The 21,160-nt window shown below is 42.4% G+C and overlaps 1 protein-coding gene across 1 annotated transcript in view; it reads right to left on the reverse strand.

Annotated features, from left to right (window-relative positions):
* Zrsr2 (zinc finger CCCH-type, RNA binding motif and serine/arginine rich 2) overlaps nucleotides 1-20,705 on the reverse strand; it is a 24,820-nt gene extending 4,115 nt beyond the window's left edge. Inside the window, exons 1-10 of the mRNA XM_075956585.1 lie at nucleotides 20,530-20,705; nucleotides 20,138-20,217; nucleotides 18,150-18,231; nucleotides 15,832-15,940; nucleotides 14,844-14,930; nucleotides 11,333-11,371; nucleotides 10,507-10,625; nucleotides 5,382-5,595; nucleotides 1,764-1,819; nucleotides 937-1,046 (exon numbers count right to left, since the gene is read on the reverse strand). Coding sequence (XP_075812700.1) covers nucleotides 937-1,046; nucleotides 1,764-1,819; nucleotides 5,382-5,595; nucleotides 10,507-10,625; nucleotides 11,333-11,371; nucleotides 14,844-14,930; nucleotides 15,832-15,940; nucleotides 18,150-18,231; nucleotides 20,138-20,217; nucleotides 20,530-20,570 — 937 coding nt within the window. The 5' untranslated portion in view covers nucleotides 20,571-20,705. The remainder of the gene's footprint in view (nucleotides 1-936; nucleotides 1,047-1,763; nucleotides 1,820-5,381; nucleotides 5,596-10,506; nucleotides 10,626-11,332; nucleotides 11,372-14,843; nucleotides 14,931-15,831; nucleotides 15,941-18,149; nucleotides 18,232-20,137; nucleotides 20,218-20,529) is intronic.
* Between the last annotated feature and the right edge of the window lie 455 nt (nucleotides 20,706-21,160).

The raw sequence follows: 21,160 nt of genomic DNA on the forward strand, positions 1-21,160 counted from the left end.
ATTAATTAACCAATTAATTATTTAAGAAAAGGTCTCATTATATAAAGCCCATGCTGGCCTTGAACTCACAATCCTGTCTTGGCTTATCCCAATTTTGGAATCGAAAACGACATCATCCATGTCCATCGTAATTTGTTTGTAATGACAGCATTTATTAAGAAAAAGCTGCTAAAGAATTAGACTTGCTTGATACAAAGCACCTGAGAAGGAAGAGTGGCGAAGCACAAGGAGCAGGCAGAAGCATACCCCTGAGTTAAGAGAGCTCTGTGTCTCTTCGCCTGGGGAACTTCTACACTTCTTTGTCTAAGCATGCTTTTAGAAGGCGGAACATGGTGAAACCTTCAAAGCAGCTGGTAACTCTCAGCAGTGCTGAATCATTTCCTGGTTTGGCTGCTGAGCTCAGATGAGTCAGTGGAACTGAGAGCACCCAATGTACAACTTAACTGATCCACACCTACTAACGGTCTCAAATGCACAAGAGCATGACTTCAAATAACGTGGGAAGTGTTAGCCACGGGTAATGTTTGTGGTGTTGATGGTGGAAGATTCCTTAGGGATCACGACTGAAACAGCCAGCTCAAGTGAAAAGAACCAATGAATAGGAAACGCCTTGGAAACTGCAGTGCGGATCATGTGGGGACCTTTTGGTTTAGACACTGCACTGTCACACACAGAAGCCACGACTGGGGGTCTGAAGACTGAGATTCAAGCCGCAATTCTGTCACCAATCTATTGTGACCTCAGTAATTGCAACCATAGAGTGACCCACAGGCCTGTACAGATCTAAACTATGGTGTCCTTTACATAACCACTCTGCTCATCTGTAGTGTGAGACAAAAACTGTACTTCATCCCTTTAAAACATTGTTTTCTCCCTATAAGATTCCTTTGTATAGTGCAGCAGTGGGGGAGGGGTGTCACTACATTGGCTTTTTACCACAAATGGCCATTTTCCACCGGGTCACTGGGCAGAATTCGCACTGAAGCTGTCGTCCTGCATACCATCGTCCATTAAAAAGAGAAAAAGCTGCTTGACAGTCTTCTTCCCTTGGAAGCAAAAATCAAAGGTTGTGCTTTTAACTCTCATAGGTAGAACAAACCTATTCTCAATTAGCCCTCTTGTCCATTTACTGTAGGACTACCAAGTTCAGGTCTTATACTGCCTAGGAAGTCTTCAGAGTACTCAGGTTCCCACAGCCTAGTTTATTCAGGGACCTTTGTCATTAACCCCCTGAAAGGTTTGGTCATAAGGCAAGTGGCTGGTATCAAAGCTTCTTAATCTGCAAGATTAGACCATTAAATCTGCAGAACCCATGCTTCTCAGCTAGGACTGCTATTCTTCTTATTACAATGGTTAATTAAAACCATCAGCCATGGTACCATTTAGAGAAATGACAATACATCCAGGAATGATACAGGAACTACATTGCTAGCTGGTCAAATGAAGACTATTTGGAGTTTTAACCCCTTGTACCTTAGGGATTTTCTACTCTATTCTAATTAGCCCCCTTTCACTTTGTATTTTAGTTGTGAGAATTATAAAATATATATAAAACCATATTTATAAAAGAATCAAAACTACTTAAGTATACAAAAAATGAAAAAGTATTATTTTCAACACTTGGCCACTTCACCGTGAGCTCTTCATATTGACATTTTGAAAAGTACCATGCATAGGGAAGCTATATATTCAGCAACATCAAAAGAACATAATACCCTAAGTATGATGAAACATGAAGGTGCATGTATGTTTATAATACTTACGACTGGTACTGAACATACACATTGCCGCGCAGATGAGGTTCCAAGTTGCAGCTGACCTAAGGAACAAAGAATGATGTTAACAAAAGAAAAAAAAGTTTCCAAAAGAAGCCAGCTACCAAATGCATCTTGTCCAAGCTTAGCCCCTCGAAGAGTCCATGTAGATCAGCACACCTGCTTATCAACTCAAGGCATATCTAAGCACCTAACAACATTGCAGACCTTAACTGCCTCATCTCCACTGAGCCTTGTCTGTCATTTTTAAACCCTAAAAGTACGAAATGCTTCACAGATATATAAAAACAGAGTACCGGAAACATGGCTCCGCAGTTAAAAGCATTTGTTAGGTGGGGGCATGGGCTGTTTCTGTCTGGAATACATATGTATATTATATGTGTAGATTTCTAAGACAAATGTACACATTTAGGCATACATAAATTATGTATGTGCCAGATAGGGAAAATACATCATATACATAAATATATAAATATATACTAACCAAAATGGTATATATAATAATTATACATACTGATTCAGGTGAGTCCAATACATAGCCTCCTGTGAGCCACATGTTGACAGTTATGAACGTGGAAAAACACAAAAATCACAGTTCAATAAATCCTTTTGTTTTTGTTTTGTAACTCGATTGCAGTTCTCAGGCATGAACTCTGTAGATAACATTATGTCACAATGTCAAAGGTCTAGACACACTTGCTAGTATTGGTTTGTACCTTTGAAATTGTTTAACCTTGTTTTTGAGACAGGGTCTCTACATAATCCTGACTGTCCTGAAACTTACAATGGAGACCAGGCTGGTCTCAAATTGACAGAGATCTCCCTGCCTCTGCCTCTCAAGTGCTGGGATGAAAGGCAAGCTTCACCATGCCTAGCTCTACATTTTTTATATACATGGTATTTTTATTTTTTTTCAAAGTGTCAATACAAGCTTAATGATTCAACTACTGTATACTAGCTATATCAAATCACATTTCTGTATCTACTCATGACTGCAAAGTGCTTCCACTCTCCCCCTCACAAAGTTGTCTCTGTAGGTATAAAAACCTCTACAGTCTTCGTAAACAAAAGCATGCTAATTTATAGATCCCTAATTTGCTAGCAAGTGCACAAGCTGCTCTGAGAGGCAGCTGTACTGAGTCTTCTGCCCAATCGTGAAATTAATACAATTTATACCATGTAGGTGTGTAGGTGTGAAGAATATCTCATTTTCATGTGTTGCCCCTACTATAAGTACGGTTAAACAATTGATCATTGCCTTCAATTGTATAAAATGACATATAATCCTACCATGCCGGATGGTGGTGCATGCCTTTAATCCCAGCACTTGGGATGCAAATGCAGAGGAATCTCTGAGTTTGAGGTCAGTCTGGTCTATTGAGCTAGTTCCAGGACAGCCAAGGCTACACAAAGAAACCCTGTTTTGAAAAACAGAAAAACAAAACAAAAATTCCTACTAGTGTTTAGCTTTTATCTTCATAATGAAGCTACAATGTTTTGTTTCAGGGTGTTGTCATTAGAACATCCAAAGGGAGACAAGACTCCTACTCGATTTGTAACACCATCTTTAGAAAGAAGAATAAAGGGCCTTAGGAGTCTATGTCAACCATGTCTAGGGATCTTAAAATTCACTTAATCTAGTCAGGCTTGGTGGCACATGCCTAAAATCCCAGTAACAGCAAAGTGGAGGCAGGAGAACTACTACAAGTTCAAGACCAGACTGAGCTGCAAAAATAAAAAGTGGTACAGCACTGTTGCCCAGCATGTACAACGTCCTAGGTTCAATCGTCAGAGACACGTAATGAAAATATTAATAATTTAGTTCCATGGTTTCCAAAGAGCCATTGATTTTCCATAATGAATTTGATGTTGTGATCATTTCTCACAAATTTCCTAAACAAGTTTCTTTTCATTTGTAACAGTCAATGGGATTAGTATGACTTCTATCATCCTGTTTGCTTTCGAGAAAAAAATGTTGTGGTGAGTGGATGCAGCCTGTTACATGTAATAACACAACTTCCACTAACCTCCCTGAAACCCACTAGCCCTACCCCATTGTGCTGGGGACAGAACCCAGAGCCTTATATATGCTAGGTAAGCACTCTATGACTGAGCTACCAATCTGAAGTTCTGAATACAATTTCACCATCACCACTTCACAGAAACAGTAACAGGGCCGTATGAGAAACCACTGCTGTTAGCCAATCTCACTGTTGAGAGGCACACAGAGATAAAAAGACATCTGAAGAGCAAACAAACTTGTTTCCATGGGAAACGCGGCAGACATGACCACACACTTCCACTTCAGTGGGTATCATTTGCTCTTAGTGAGAAGATAGAAAGGCACATGCCACAGAAATAAAAGTTTAGAGAAAAATTTTAACTTGTTTTACACTTTTATTTGCATGTGCATGCTGTGCTCATGTGCAGGGCAGAGGAGAGTCTGCAAGAGGCAGTTCTCTCCTTCCGCCATGTGGGTCTTGGAGACTGAATTCGGGTTGTCAGGCCTGGTGGCAAGTGCCTTTATTCGCTGAGTCATCTTGCCAGCTCCAGAGGAAAACACATTTCTTTTAACTAATTTAAATTTAATTTAAAAAAAGCCTACACTCCTCCCCCATTTAATCCCCTTATTCTAGTTGCCCTTTTTCTCTTTATAACACTATGTTTTATTTCCCCTTATGTGGAACACAAATTTTCAAGAATGTATTTTAAATCTGTAAAGTAAATTGTAATCTCAGATTTCTTATGTCTATGGCGCTTCATTATTCCAACTCTATACCTCATTTCTGTTGTTGTTTTGTTTTTTTGTTTAGTTTTTTCGAGACAGGATTTCTGTGTTGCTTTGGAGTCTGTCCTGGAACTAGTTCTTGTAGACCAGGCTGGCCTCGAACTCACAGAGATCTGCCTGCCTCTGCCTCCCGAGTGCTGGGATTAAAGGCATGCACCACCACTGCCCAGCTTATACCTCATTTCTGTCAAAAAGAAAAAAAAATCTACAGCTTTATTCCTACTTTTCTCCAAAACAAGGGGCATTTTCTTTGTCCTCATATAATAGTCATTCAGGTTCAGATATGATCAAATCAAGATAAGCAGGAGGCCTACGTATTGGGGCTCCCTCAGAGTGTCCCAGGAAGAGCAGCAGCCAGACCTCACCTTACTGAGTGAAACTGAATGACAGTATATGTAACATTGTGCTAGGTGAGGCACTGAAAGGAGAGGAAGGGAACCATGTCCATTGCAGATAACAGCTAAGTAAAGGCTTGCATGGCTAGGTAAGCAAGCCTGACAATCAAGTCAAACTGCTGGACAGAGCTACATCACAAAGGCACTGAAGAAGGGCCCTTCCCGACCCAGACTCTAGCATTCCAACAACATGCTAGCACAGGTGAATGACTTCCTGCAGTATCTACATGGCATTGGCCAGAGTGGGGGTGAACGGGAAGAGACTTGAGTGGCATTTACAAACTGCTGGCACGCTCAGCCCCAGGCCAGACATATATTGGCACATGGCTCGAGCCAGGCTAACAGCCTGAGCCCTAGCTCTGCCCTGTATTATAGGATATTTTATGGGAAGGTGTGCCCGGCCCCTTCCCAACCTGTGCACACCTTAAATTGAACCACTTTTCCCACGTTCTTGAACTCCGGCAGGACATCGTGGTAGAAGTCTAGGAACTGCTGGTAGGTCTCTTCCTCACTGTACTCCAGGCTTGAATCGGGGTCATAGTCATCCCTCCTGCACTGTTCCATTCCAAACGTTGTAAACATGCTCTTAATAAGCAAGGTGGGACTTGACGTGGGGAAGTTGTGTTTACGTGAACACCTGCGGAAGAAAGCAAGCAAATTCACTTGTCCGATAACTAAAAGTAACATTAAAAACTTACCAAAAACTCTGTAACATGGTTGTTTAGACTTAACTGTGAGATAAGGAACACTGCTTGGATATCCAGTTACAGCACACAAGAAAACTGTCCTAAGACTGTTTCTCACTGAAATAAAAGATTGAGAATGGTTTCTAAGGTCATATGCCATTCAGGAGCTTTTGACTATATTCGGAATGATCTCTCCACATTGAACCATAGGAAAAGAAGGTCCAACAGTGTAACAGACTGCAGTGACGGGAATCAGAAGCTGCATGGGAGACTCAAGGTGAGAATTAGCAATACGATTTTGCTTGTACACAATTCTCAACTGATTTACATACTTAGGGAATACGGTAACCTGGACCAGTGAGGTGGCTCGGTAGGTAAAAATACTTGCTGCATAAAGCCTGATGATCCGGATCTGATCCATGGATCTACTTATCCTCCCTCCTCCCTCTGTCTCTGCCTCACACACACACAAAATAGTAATGATAATTAAAACATTGTTTAAGCTGGGCATGCCAGTAGGCAGTTTTAATCCCAACACTCAGGAAGCAGAGGTAGGCTAATCTCTACGAGTTCTACGACAACTTGTTCTGCATAGCAAGTGCCATGACAGCCAGTGTCTGTGCGGGACTGCCTTGCTACTTTAACTGATGTAGGGAAACCTGCCTTAACCATGGGTGGGACTATTCCCTGGGCAGGGGATCCTGAACTATCTAAAATGGAGAGGTCAAACTGAGCATACACATGCAAGCATGAAATCGCAGCTCTCTGCTCTTGACTCCGGCAGTAATGTGACTGGCAGCTTCAAGTTCCTCCCACCTTGGTTTCTGCACAATCATGGACTGTAGCCTGGAATTGTGTGCCACATAAACCCTCTCTCCTTTAAACTGCTGGATATTTTACCACCACAAGAAAAAGAGTCAAAACACAAAGGCAACTGAAACATAAAGAAGCACACCTCCCCAAATCATGTGACTGAGAAAAGCCTGATCCTAGAGAGCTGGGTTAACCTGGCATGTGGTCAATATAAAGTACAATAAATATAACTTAATTTTTTATTCACAGAAGGTACCCAATAACTGTGCAGAACAAGTTCTTTTCCTAGTTTAAAATGGACCAAAGTAAAGCTGACTAGGCTATTCCAGAGAAATTTTTTAAAAAATCATTTATGAGTTCATTCTCTTATTTACTCCTTTCTCCTGAAGTGCACTGGTAGGAGGAACTAAATAGTGCAAAGTCCTAAATAAACTTTTTCCTGGTTAGGGTTCTAATTAAAAAACAGTAATACAGGGCAGTGGCGGCACACACCTTTAATCCTAGCACTTGGGAGGCAGCCTGGTAATAGAGTTTCATCAAGGACAGCCAAGACTACACAGAAAACCATGTCTCGAAAAACAACAACAACAAAATCAGTAAAACAAACCTAGGGAGAGAAAAACTTAGGAAGTAAGTTGTAGAGTAGGAAATACTGCAAGAGACAGAGTGATACAATGACCCTGGTCTGAACAATAGCCATCCTGATCCACAGAGAGGTCTAGAGTAAGACCCTGTTACAAAACAAAAAGATATATTTAAGGTGTCTCTGCAGCCTAGCACCCAATTAGTGTTGTTCTCAACCTTAGTCAGAGAAACTCCTTTTGTGGTGGACAGTGGTTAATAACTGGCCAAACTGCTGAGCAAAAGTGCCTGCTGAATGCTCAACTCTAAACTGCTCCAAGGCTCATGGAGGAATGGAAAGGGGGTGGAAAATGTAAGAGCTGGTAGATGAGACTGAATGTTGTGAGACACGGCTTCTAGCACACAGCATGGCCACTGCAGTCGTGAACTCAAAGCAGCTATGGCTACCTTTGTAAGATGTAGCAGTCTGAATGAGAATGAACCCCACAGGCTCATGTATTAATATATAGGTCCCTAGATGGTAGACTGTTTAGAGGATTAGGAGGTGTGTCACTTTGAGGTTTCAAAAGCCCACACCAGGCCCAGTCTGTCTGTCTCCCCGACTACCCCCACCACTCTACCCCTTATGGCCTCTGAATCAGGATATAAAGTGCTCAACTACTGCTCAGCACCATGTCTGTCTACTTCCCACCACGGTGATAATGAACTAAACCCTCTGAAATAATAAGCAAGCCCCCAATTAAATGTTTTCGAAGAGTTGTCTTGGCTAGGCCATGGTCTCTTCACAGCAACAGAACATTAAGACACCACACCTGCATAAATTCAAGCACATCAACATTCTAGCATTGATAGGGGTGAGGTATTAAAGGCCTTGTCTCTAGCCATCAACAGCTGCTGGGGATAAGGGACTTCCGGGATGCAGCTACTGGGAAGTTGCCAATGATGCAATAAATAACCATGCACATACAAGCAAAACTAATTAAACTCAGTGGATTACTTTAAAAAGAAAAGACATTATTTAAAAAAGACATAAAAACAGAAAGAGGATGTATTGGGAAAAATGGATCCAGAGAGTGGGAGGAGAATAAGAGGGTAATGGAGGTGAATATGACCAAAATATAGTTTAGACATGTATGAAATTGTCAAAGAATCAACTATAACCAAAAAGTTGAACACACAAAAGCAAGCTTCCGAAGTGTTTCTCTACCCGGCATGGTCTTTATATGTCTGGAATCCTAGCTACTCAGGAGGCAGAGACAGGAACATGACAAGTTCGAATTCAGCCTGGATTATGGACCAAGACCTCCTTTTGTTAGAAAAGGAAAGAAACAGAGGCATTTCTTTGGCATCTGCCGATCCTTAATAGAGATGATCCAGCTATGCTATTTGGAGCAAATGATCCAGCCTCTCCACCAAAGGGAAACACTACAGTTTATCTGTATGAAAGGACGGCACTGACTTTCATAACCACTAACTATGCAGTTCTATGCACCTCAGCACTTGACAATGCAAATAGCTATGTTCTTCTCACACTCTGACAGTGTGATGGTAAAATCTCATATGCCTTATGACAATGCTAAGAAGTGGTCACAAACTAATCTGACTACAGCCTATATTTTTTTTGAACGACTATCAGAGATGGAATTTGACAGGCCACTCCCTTTTCCACAGGGATTATATGTCCAGTATTCATAAAACTATTCAATACACCAGTCCTCTCACGTCCAACAGGGGAATCCTAAATCTGGCTTCCAAGGTTAAATCTCAAGGAAATTAGAGACACATCACAAATCTTAAAGGCAGCTTGGCTCAACTACCCGTGTGAATGTGAACTAAGTCGGGGCTCATTTATCCCTGGAAGGCCATCTGTCCAGCATCTTGCTTTAGCAGCAGCGGTTTTATGCAGATCATTATTTATTTACTGTGTGGTTGGACCCACGCCACGGTACAAGTGCGAAAGTTACAGCAACACTAAAAGGAGTCCGTTATCTCCTTTCACAACGCAGATCCAGAGATCGACTTCAGGTCCCCAGGCTTGGCAGCAGGCACCTTTACCCACGGAGCCATCTCACTGGCTCATAAGCAGATCATGGTTTACTATTGCTTTTTGAGAATGAATTTAGGGGAAAAAAAACGTTCCTAAGGTACCAAAGGGAGGGTAGCCTCCTTCCCTCAGTTCCACAGATCCACAAAAGGAGCCTTTCTACCTCTTACCAGACTGAGCCCTTTCCCAGATATTCTGGCCATTCACAATTCCAGCCATCAAATCCAGTATCTAAAGGCTCCTTAAAACTAGAGTTACCCTAGCCTCTGAAATCCCGAGTCACTCAATTTGAGGTGAGACAGACTGATTTTGTTAACCCTTTTTCCTTTTTTACTTGATTCCATTATGTGTCCAGGGTTGAGAACTACTATTCTCTTTTAATTTTTAAAAAGATTTTAACATTATTTATGTGTACTTGTGGGGGGTATGCATGAGTACAGGTGCCTGCTGAGGTCAAAGAACAATGTCAGATCCCCCTGGAGTGTCCCGGGACACTGACATGGGCTGTGGGAACTGAGCTCAGGTCCTCGGAAAAAGCAGTACCTGTTCTTAACTGCCAAGCCATCTCTCCAGCCCCAAACTATTATTCTTGAAAACTAAAAGATAAATGGGACACAGTGGCACACAACTGAAATCTCAGCAGTTAGGAGGTGGCGGCAGGATGAGCAGTAGTCCAAAACCAATCGTGGCTACAAAGAGTGTTCAAAGCCAGCCTGGGCTCTATGAGACTATCTCAAAAGACCAAATGATTCCTGGGTGTGGTGGCACATACACAGGGAGACCAAAAAAATAATAAATAAATAAATAAATAAATAAATAAATAAATAAATAAATAAATAAAAAGCCCAGTGGTTGGTCAACACAAAACAAACTCAGTAGTATTTTGGAAGTTTTTTTTGTCTCATAATGCTTTGTCTAGGCATTTCTTCTGTTACTATGCAGGCCTTTTGCTTATATATTATGGTTTCTGGTTTTGTGTTTTTATAGGATTTCTGTGCATGAGAATGTGTATTCTACATCTGTATCTGTTTTTTTCCTCTGGGTTTTTTTCTGTTATTTTGTACTATTCTGGTTTGTCATTTATTTGTTAGATGTCTGTCTGTCTTCTAATGAGAGAAAGAAAGGGTATAGATTCTGGTGAGTGAAGAGGTAGGGAAAGATCCAGGAGGATCTGGGGGAGGAAAAGTCATGATCAGAATGTTATTATATGAAGAAAATCTTGTTTTCAATTAAAAAAAGAAGAAGAAAAAGGTCTTCCTATGGCTATGAAATACAAAGGATCCACTCTGTTAAACCTATCGAGTAGGCAGGGCAAGAAGGCACCACATACCTTATGGAGAACATTTCACACTGAAGCCCATGCCTCTTCCAAAACTCCGACACTTTCCATCATTTCATTCTGACACAAAGCAAAATCCATTACCTATCGCCAAATCTGCAAGCTCCCGTTTTTGTGTAGAATGGACAATTGGCTCGATCTTTCTCCAATACTCTCACATCCATGGGCGGTTCTGGGTTCTGCCAGGTGCCACCATTTTCCAACTGTTAAAAATAACCACGACTTAACTGATGATGTAAAAGCCCATCAAAAACTTGTTTGTCCAAATAGTCAAATATTTTAATCAAGAAGAAAAATGCTTTCATATATAAACATACATAGTTAAATTACAATAAAATCTTAAGGGCAATTGTTAGAAACATGAGCTTTTCTTCTTTTCTTGGCTCCCAGTCATTTTCCTTGATTGGGGGTTACTTAATGCTACCAGATACAGTCATGAAGGTCTTCTTTCTATCCATCTATTCTAAAAGGGTCCATGGTCATAGGGAGCCACCAGAGAGAAGTACAGTTACTCTGAATCAAGGTGCGTAAACCAACCATTTGGGACCGGTAGTATGTGATGTAACTCACATACATTTTTAGAACTTAATACAAGTATAGCCCATGGGGTGATGCAATACCATCATCAACCGTCTTCTATTGTTATATAACTGCAAGGTTACAAAAGTGATTCCAGGTATAGGTATACAGAAGTAATCCAAACAAAATACCACAAAACTCATGTTTTTGGAACTATTATTGTTCCTAATGAAATATTAATTGATCTCAAAATCTTTAAGACGGTATCTCTCCATGTAGCCCAGGCTAGCCTCAAACTTGTCATTCTCCTGCTTCAGCCTCCCCAGGGCTAGATGACTGGAACGTGCACCTCTACCTAACTCAAAGTCTTAATGAAAGATTGTGAAAATACCTCATTTTCAGCCTGATCCAGCATCTTCTGCACGGCTTCCTATAAGTGGTGCAAACATAGAACTAATGAAAACCAGGATGTCAGGTAAGTCATGTCCGGTTTCTCTAGTTATGAATCTCATATATGACAACCCACACGTGAACACACATACAAAAGGATTCTGGTTCTGATTTCCTTTCTAAGCATACACCTCCTAAAAAGCTTTCAAAAGATATATAGCTTAGAATTTTTATTCAAATACAAAACTTGAATAGAGCACATTGCAAATATTGAAGTCATAATAGCTTCAGTAGCATATCTGTACATAAATACCATGTTCTAGCTCTTGAGATATCAATGACTATATTTTAAAAGTTAGGTTAAACATCACAATTATTTAACAGAAGCAAAAATGACATGGTGAGTAGTATTAGGATTTAAGAGAAATCTCAAACCTTTAGTAAGATAAAGGAAGTCCAACAAGGTAGCAATAAATCTCTAAGTAGTTGGCTTTAAATACATATAGTCAGGTACCTTGGCACCTTAAAACCATATATACAACTGTGTTTAGCTGCTTACTTGGTAAGTCTGCCTGGTCCTGGCAACTTAAAAGTCATTGAAGCAGTCAGGTATGGTGGCGCAGGCCTTTGATTCCAGCCGTGAGAGGCAGAGGCAGGTGGAGTTCGGGGTTCTAGGCCAGCCTGGTCTACAGAGTGAGTTCCAGAATGGTCGGGGCTACAAAGAGAAACTCTATCTTGAAAAACCAAACCACGCCAAACAACAACAACAACAAAAAGAAAAACAAACCAAGTCATCGTAGTTGAATGTGATCAAAACAGGTTCTTTTGGCTTTGGTTTTGGCTGAGGGTTGGAAATCAAACTCAAGGTTTTACTTTCACTAGTAAGTTCTACCCCAGCCCCTCAAGGGACCTCTAGATCTCCACCTATGCACCCTCATCCTCCAAACCTAAACATCCCCAGTCACTGGCACTGCCATTTTCTCATTTGTTTAGAAAATCAAACAAAAATGACATCTAAAACATGACTTCTGCTCCTTTTCCTTCTCCCTGCCATGCAATCTGCCATCTAGTCAGCCCTGGTAACTGTGTGCGCATCTGTCTGAAGCTCTGTCCTCATCGGAGCCACCGTTATCTCCGGCCCACTGTAACTGGTCATTCTATTTCCTCTCTGGCCCATGTTCTTTGTAGAGAAATTGGGGTGCTCTGTTGGAGGTGACATTGCTAACAGGATGAAGTCACCCCTTGTTTAAAAGCCCTCATCATAGTATGGTAAATAAAACCTAACTTTTAAATCTAAGAGGCTCGTGATCCTCCTGCCTCCGCCTCCTTCAGCAAATCCCAAGGAGGGTGACACCAACACAGTAACCTGGGCTCAAATAACCTGGGCAGAGACTGACTAGGCAAACACAGGGCCTGCTTGTGTCTTCACCAGGACTTCTGCGCCATGTTATGGCTGTTAGCTTGGTGTTTTTGTGGGACTCCCAACAGTGGGAGCCGCTGTACCTCTGACTCTTGCCTGCTCCTAGGACTCTCTTCCTCCTACTGGGTTGCCTTGTCCGGCCTGGATGAGGGCTTTTGCCTTGTCTTATTGTATCTTGTTTTGCCCTCTTTGACTCTTGTCTCTTGGAGGCCTGTTCTTCCTGTTCTTCTCTAAAGAGGAAACAGAAGGGTCTGGGGAGAGGGGGAGTAGAGGGAGGGGAGACTGGTCTAGTTGTATTGAGAGAAGAATCTACTTTTAATTAAAAAAAAAACCTAAGAGGCTCTGCATGATCTGCCCTTCTGATCCTCTCTACTTTCTCCCAGGGCTCACCCCAGTCTCCTGTGGTCTCTAAGTTTCAGGTGCCTCCACGTTCCTTCCTCCCATTATCCCTACACTCAAGTGCTAATGACCTCAAACACCACTTCCACAGAGATTTCCTTGGCCAGGAAATCCAAATAAGTATCTTGACCCCCATTATTCCACTATCCTTTCTTTCTTTATAGAGCCTACTGTTCTTACAATGTGTTTTGCTGACCGCCCTCTGCCCCTCCCATCTAGAAAAGGTCACTCTAGGAGAGCCGAGACCGTGCTTTTCACTGCCTGTCTCTGTCCACCCATGCAGTGTCCGGCACGCAAAGAAACACACATCGCACATTCCTTTATATGTATGTGCTTTATACATGGATTTCATTTTACCCACTTCTTAACCAGGCTCCCTTTAAAACAAAAGCATTTAGAAGAAGCCTTAGCTTTTAACTGATCCACGAAAGTTGAAGAATATTCTACTGTTAAAACAGGACTTGGTTCATCTCTGTAAGGTACTGGCAATCTAAACAATTGTGCCCCTAACATCCCCATTTGGAAATTGCCTCATCTAAAAGGCAGTGCCCAAACAAGGGTGCCAACACCCTGTACCGGATCTGCCACCTAAGACACAAAACTGGTTGTGGAGACGGCTGCTACCTTTCCATGACACATATATCTCTTCCCATTCTAAGATGAGTGACTACGGAATATCATGCCGTTCAAATTTGGTGATGCTAAAGAAAAAAGGAATAAAGAACATCCTCAAGAATCAGTCAAGGGAAGATAAGCCGTGTTATATTTGAAAGAAATACACTGTTGAAGGCCAGCAGGAAAACAAACCCATAAAATGTACACGAGATATGCAAATACAATACAGAATTTCCTTTTTTGTAAGCAATAGTGGGGGTTATTAAGGAAAGGTTTTTAACAAAGATTTAAGCATAAGCATTAAGAGAAACATGTAAGAAAAGGACAGTAGCATTATGTCCTAGAGTGCTCACAGGTTTCTCAAACAGAAGGTCCCTTGGAATTTCTTAAATGACTGCCATTTGCTTTGACAACAAAGTTAGATAGAACAGCAAATGCAATGACAAAGCTATTTAATTCCTTAATTCCTAACATCCTGATTCTATTAAACTAATTCTTGCTGAGATGCCATTAGCAGTTAGGTTGCATATGAATTAAGAAAGTGTGCAAACTAGTCAAGATACTGTTCTTCTGTGAAGAAGTCAACACATACACAACAGAATCATCGAGAAGTTAACACTTGCTACAGAGCGGTACAGAGTGTAGAGCAGGGCCAGATGCCCGGTTTACAGAAACGGTTTACTAGAACACAGCCACATCCATTCATATACATACTATTTCTGTCTGCTTTAGGGTGCACTGGCAGAGCTGGATGTCCACAGAAGCCAGACAGACATCACAGCTAAAACATTGACTAGCTGCCCCTTGGGGAAAATGTTTACCCATCTCCAACATAAAAGGTAAGGTAATGTGAGTAAAGGAATCTGCCATTGCACAACCCAAAGAAGAGAAACATATGGGAGCTAGTCTAGAGTATTCCTAACAAAAACTGACACTTTCCAAATGAACAGAACACAAGCAAAAATTAAAACCAAACCCCAGCCCTGACATGCCCACTGCCAATTCCACAAGCCCATTACATGCACACGTGCACCCTAAGAAGATATGCAGGGCTCTATCCTCCCACGATAGAAGTCACCTCTCTTTCTCTCTTCTCCTGCTGTCTCTGCTCCTCTTCCTCTCGTTCTTTTCTCTGCTGCTCTTCCCATTCTGCTTTTAACTTTCTCTTTAAAGGAAAAAAGAGAAAGTCACTTATTAACTCATGCTTAAAAACACATAGTTTACAGAGTAAATGGCTGAAAATTTTTAGAAAAAGTGGTCATTGAAAAAGAGACAATATCAGTTTTTTTCTAAATGTTAACACATGTAGCTCCTTTTTTGTTTACACAATGTTGAGGCTAGAGCCCAAGGCCATGCACATGCTGGGCTAGAGCTCTGCCACAGAGCTATATCCCCAACTACAAGAAAACAACTTCCTTTTTTCTTTTTTTTTCTTTTTTTGATTTATTTTGTTTTGGTTTTGCTTTGTTTCAAGACAGGGTTTCTCTGTGTAACAACCCTACCTGTCCTGGAACTAGCTCTTGTAGACCAGACTGGCCTCGAACTCACAGAGATCCGCCTGCCTCTGCCTCCAAGTGCTGGGATTAAAGGTGTGTGCCGGAGATTTTGTGTATGAGTGTCCCTGTGAACATATGTACATGTGAGGGTACACGTGCAGCAGCCAAAACAGAGCACGGAATCCCTTGGAGCTCAACTTAGACAGTTAGTGGTGAGCCACCACATGGGTGGTGAAACAAACCCAGGTCCTCTGGGAGAACAGCCAGTGAGTGCCCTTAACCACTGAGCCATCTCTCCAGCCCCACAAATAACAACTCTAATGTGTATTGGTGTCATGCCTGCATGTATCTGCACCATGTGCATGCCTGGTGCCCCAAAGACCACAAGATCCCCCAGAACTGGACTTCTGGGTGGTTGTGAGCCACCTTGAGGGTGCTGGAAATCAAACCCAAGTCGTTTAGAAGAACCAGTGCTCTCAACAACTGAGCCATCTGTCCTAACAAACAGCTCTTTATGAGACTTACTTCAGTTCAGTATTTACTCAGTTAGCAGGCTATGTAATACTCTACCTCTTGTTCTTCCTTCCGTTTTCGAGCTGCCTCTTCTTTTTTCTTCTTTGCACGGAATTCCTCTTGTGCCTTCTCTTCCCTCCGTAACCATTCTTCATGCAATCTTTGCCTGTTAATATAAAGATGCAGTCAGTAAAAACAAATGGGAATTTCTAGAATGTATCAAAGACAGGAAACCAAAATACAACATGAAAATCTTAAGGTATTTTCTGTACAGCAGTGAGGAGGCATGGCCTTTGGAAAAGCAACTATCTTCCTGGAGAGAAATAAGTGACAGTTACTATTCCCTTTCAATAGCATTTATGGCTGTGACATCTTTTCTTCCTGTAAAAAGTAACAGTGACTTTATCTCAGGAAAACATCTCAAAGCAACATCTATATGGATTTCCACATTCATATGGTATTATTCTTCCTGGTCTATGCTTTCTTTGCCCACTACCATTACTAATTCCTCCTCCTCTTTTTGTTTTTTGTTTGTTTTGGTTTTTTTTTTTTTTTGAGACAGGGTCTCTCTATGTAGCCCTGGCAATCCTAGAACTCACTATGCAGACCACGCTGGCTTGAAACTCTATGATTTGCCGGCCTCTGTCTCCTCAGTGCTAAAATTAAAGGTGTTCATTACAACTGGCTAAATCTACATTTACTAATTTATTTTTATAACTTTTCATCTTGTCTTAAAACTTTCATTTGTACGTGTATGAACATTTGCTGGCATCTAAACATCGGTATCACATGCATGCCTAAAGGGGCCAAAAGAAAGCATCGGATACCCTGGGACGGAAATTACAGATGACTGTGTGCCAGTGGATGCTGGGAACAAACCTGAGTCAAAGTAAGTGCTCTGACTCACTGAGTCTTCTCTCCAGCTCCCTTAAAACTTTTAAGACATGCTTACAACTCACAGTGGCACTTCCCCACCCCCAGCACTTTAAAGAGTCGAAGGCAAATCACAGGAATCCCTTAACTCTAAGGTTATAGAGAAAGATACCAGGATTTTTAACGCTGTAATGATGACTGACTTTTTAAAGGCACAGAATAGCCAGAAGGTACATGTCGATGATCCTAACAACTGGAAGGCTGAAACAGGATGACAAATTCTAGGCTAATTTGGGCTTACATAGCGAGACCCTAGCCCCCCATAAAACAAACAACACCCCTCCCCACAAAAAGATAATGTTACCATAGATTGGTACATCCCAGACATTCAAGAGCACAAGCTTCTCATTTAAAATCTTCATTGTCAATGTGAGTAGATTTGGAATCATCTAGGAAATGCTGCTCTGGGTATACCTGTGAGGGAGTTCCCGGGAGTATTAACTGAGGAGGGAAGACTCACCCTAAGTATGAACCCGTATCTTATAGACTGCAGTTCCTGGCTGAGTATGAACCCGTATCTTATAGACTGCGGTTCCTGGCTAAGTAATAAGGGAAAGGGGGAAAAAGATGAGTGCTCACTCCCTGACTAAAAGAGACAACTGAAGCCAGGTTGTGATGGCACATGCCTTTAATCTCAGCACTTGGACAACAGAGGTTACCCTGATCTACAGAGTAGCCAGTTCCAAGACAGCCAGGGCTACACAGTGAAACCCTGTCTTGAAAAAACAAAAACTACAAAAATAAAAATAAGAAAAAATAGACAATTTGGAACAGCTGTTTCTCATTCCTACCGCCACAGCAAGAGAAGTTACCATACCTTCCCCAGTCTGATGAACTACAGAGGACTATAGATTATGAATAAAGAATTACGCTACATCCATATAACACATAGTGTTATTAGAATTAGGTCTTTGTGTCAACACTAAAATATAAATACGTTTACTTACCAATTAGAAAAGCAATGAAAGACGGATAGTGGTGGCACATGTTTTTAATCCTACCACTTAGGAGGCAGAGGCAGGAGGATCTCTGCGAGTTTATGGCCAGTCTGGTCTACAAAGTGAGTCTGAGGACAGCCAGGGCTGTTACACAGAGAAACGCTGTCTTGAAAAACAAAAAGAAAAGAAAAGCAGAGCAATGAACAATACTTCCACTAAAAAAACAAAAAACAAAAAAACACAGTATGATGTCAGAAGCCAGTAATTCCAGCATTCGGGAGGCTAAGGCAGGAAGGGGAGACCAGCCTGAAAAAGAATAACAAAAGAGAAAGAAAGGGAAAAAAGACAAAAAAAAACATCTAATTTTAGCCTGTCGGCTAGAGATTTGGTTTATAAGAGGTATTTTTTACAGGATTTTATACAGAAAGCCTTTCCTAGCTGGTAAAGATGGATAATATTACAATAACCCAACAGTTGACTTTAAGTGTTTCAATTAGTCCTGACCTCTCTTCCTCCATCAGCCTTTCTTCTTCCAATCGTTTTTCTTCAGCAATAGGATCTTCTTCCTCCTCATTCTGTGCCAATTCTGTAGAAATTCACATGTTTTATTAAACTGAGTCTTTATTCATGGAAAATGCATAAATCTCTAACTTTTACAATGACGGTAAAAACCTAAAATTAAGGCAGTGCCACGCGCCTTTTATCCCAGCACTCAGGAGGCAGAAGCAAACGGGTGTCTGAATTTGAGGCCAGCTACATCTACACAGTAAATTCCAGGGTTACAGATCCTACCTCCAAAATGTTTTTAAAATACTTAAAAGGGATAGTATTTTCACACTGGGAACGGACCCTTCATTCTCTGGAAGAACAGTCAAGTGTTTTTTTTTTAAAAAAAAAAAAAAACAAACTTTTGTCCTTCTTTCATACCTTACCCTCCCTCCAATCCTCCCAGTCCCTCCCCTACACCTCCCCTCCCTCGCTCCAATCCTCCCAGCCCCTTCCCTGAACCTCCCCTCCCTCCCTCCAATCCTCCCAGTCCCTTCCCTGCACCGCCCCTCTTCCCCAGATCAACTCCTGAGTCCCTTCAATTAAAAAAGAGCAGGCCTCCCAGGGATAGCCACCAAACGAGAGAGGACTTTTCTGTGTAGGCCAGGCTGGTCTCAAATTCAGAGATCTGTTGGGGAAGGCTGCTTGTTCATTTACCAGCTGCCCAGACCCCCGAAATAATTACACAGAAATCTGTATTAATTGCTATACTGTTTGGCTAATACCTTAAGCGTATTTCTGACTAACTCTTATATCTTATATTAACCCATTTCTATTAATCTGTGTATTACTAAGTGCCTGTGGCTTATCAGCAAGGTTCCAGTGCCTATGTCTCCTGAAGGCAGTTACATGGATTCCCTCTGACTCCGCCTACTCTCTCTATATATATCTTTTCCAGCCTGGCTATATTCTGTTAAGCCACTGGCCAGAAGCAGATTCGTTTATTCACTAACCATAAAAGCAATACATAAACAGAAGGACTTCTCACACCAGAGATCCCCCTGCCTCTGCTCTCAAGTGCTGGGATTAAAAGCATGCAGCACTAGCCGTAGTCAGCGTAACCATCGCTCCAGGCCCACGTTACTTTTTTAAATCGGTGGTTCCATAATGATACTCAGGCTGTGCAAAGGGTTCAGAAAAAAAAAACTACTTAATCATTTGGCAAATTTATATGAAGCATGAATATTTAAATGTCCTATTTCTTTTCAACTTCTGTACATTGTTATATTTTCAAAATAAAAACGTGGTAAAATAGTTCCAGTAGAAGAAAACTTTATATCTTCTATTCAAAATTTAAATTTGGAGGTGGGGGAGGCAGTGACAATGGAGACAAAGTAAGCTTAAGAAATTTAACAGCTCATCTTCAGGCTTAAAGGAAAAGGACTTTGTCATCAATATCAACAATTTACCACTGTTTTTCTTTTCATCCTTCACATTACATCCTGTCTCTCCCGGGCTAGTTCTTTCTCAAGGACTGTTAAGCACGGCCTCTGTGGTATGACTGGTAGCCATAACCTAGAACTGCTGTGTGATTTCAACCCTATGGCCTGCATTTATACGTACTGATTTTTACAAATCTACTAAGTTTATAAACCTAAATCATAAATATCAGGTTCTGTCACTTGAAAGCCAAACAGCATGGTGGCTAGCTGCACAGATGGCTTTCCACCTCGGGTCTGTGCAGGAAACGGGGAGCAATCGCAAGGGCTGGGGATGCCATGCCTAGCACGCAGCAAACAATCAGAGGCAACCTGGCATGGTGGCCGCACTCCTGTCACCCCAGAACTGGGGAGAGGGAGGCGGGAGAATCAGAAGTTCAGTCACCCTGGGCTATACAGCGAATTTTATTTAAAGCCAGCCTATTCGAGGTCATAGCTCAAGCGGGGATGGGAGTGGGGCGGTTGAGGGGGTAATTTCATACCCAGAAGAAAGAAGGTTTCTCCTACCTGCATCTCTCAATCGGGCGAGCTCCTGTCGCCGTTTCTTCCGTTTCTCCTTCTGCCGAGCAGCCCTGGACTTCTTATGGCTGGAAGATTGGAAAACACAAACGCACGGTGTGAGCCACGGACTGTTAAGCACGGCCTCTGTGGTCTGTCAAGGACAGCACTCGGAGGCGGAGGAGGCAGGCGCCCTTCCCGTGCTGCCATCCCGACACCCGCCATTCAATTCTCCCATCCCCGATAGCAGACGTCCTCCATCTTCTCCCCTCCTCGCCTCCCCCAAACTACAGCTGCCCAGTACAGCCAGGGATTCTGGGCAAAAGCAGATTAATAATCGTCCCCACGCGCGCGGCGGCGGCCTAGGTCGCCTCAGTTCGTCATCGTTTGCTGTGTTATACCTCATTTTCACTGGAAGCTCAGCCGGCTCCAACGTCGCCATGTTACCGCCTTCTCTTCTCCCACAGCGGAGCGGAAGTAGAATCACAGATGACGACACTCGCTCACGCAGCGCGGCCAACCGGATGGAATCAAAACAGAAGGAGGGAGGTTTCCTCCCGCAGCTAGGCAGGCTGGCAACGCTGTCTGAGGAACTGTTTCCTCACCGAAGCCGCCGCCGGAGCTCTCCCTCCACCTGGGACTCGAGCCTTTGCTCCCCGGAGCTTCCTCGGTGCTTCGGCACCCCCCATTGCCCTTTGCGCCGTGAGGCGGTGCCCGGAATTCAAGGAGTTAAAGACTGGCCCCGCCTCCTTTCACCCACCAATCTAAATTCCCACCCGTGCAGCCTCGCTGGTTCCCACGGAGACGCCTCGAGGCCCCGCCCCACTCTGCGGATCCACCTATCAGCGCCTCAGGCAGAATTTAAGACCCTCCTCCTTTTTACTGAAGGGGGGTGGCTCAGGCTGCAAAGGCGTCGGGTTTGTCACTGGTTCACTCCTAGGACACGGAGAGGGACTGACACCTAGGTTATAAGGAGCAGGTGAAGGTAATTTATTGCGCTGGCACTTGAGTTGAGCTTGGAAGAAAGATAAT

The sequence above is a fragment of the Microtus pennsylvanicus genome, chromosome X, assembly GCF_037038515.1.
Source record: "Microtus pennsylvanicus isolate mMicPen1 chromosome X, mMicPen1.hap1, whole genome shotgun sequence".
Lineage (NCBI taxonomy): Eukaryota > Metazoa > Chordata > Mammalia > Rodentia > Cricetidae > Microtus > Microtus pennsylvanicus.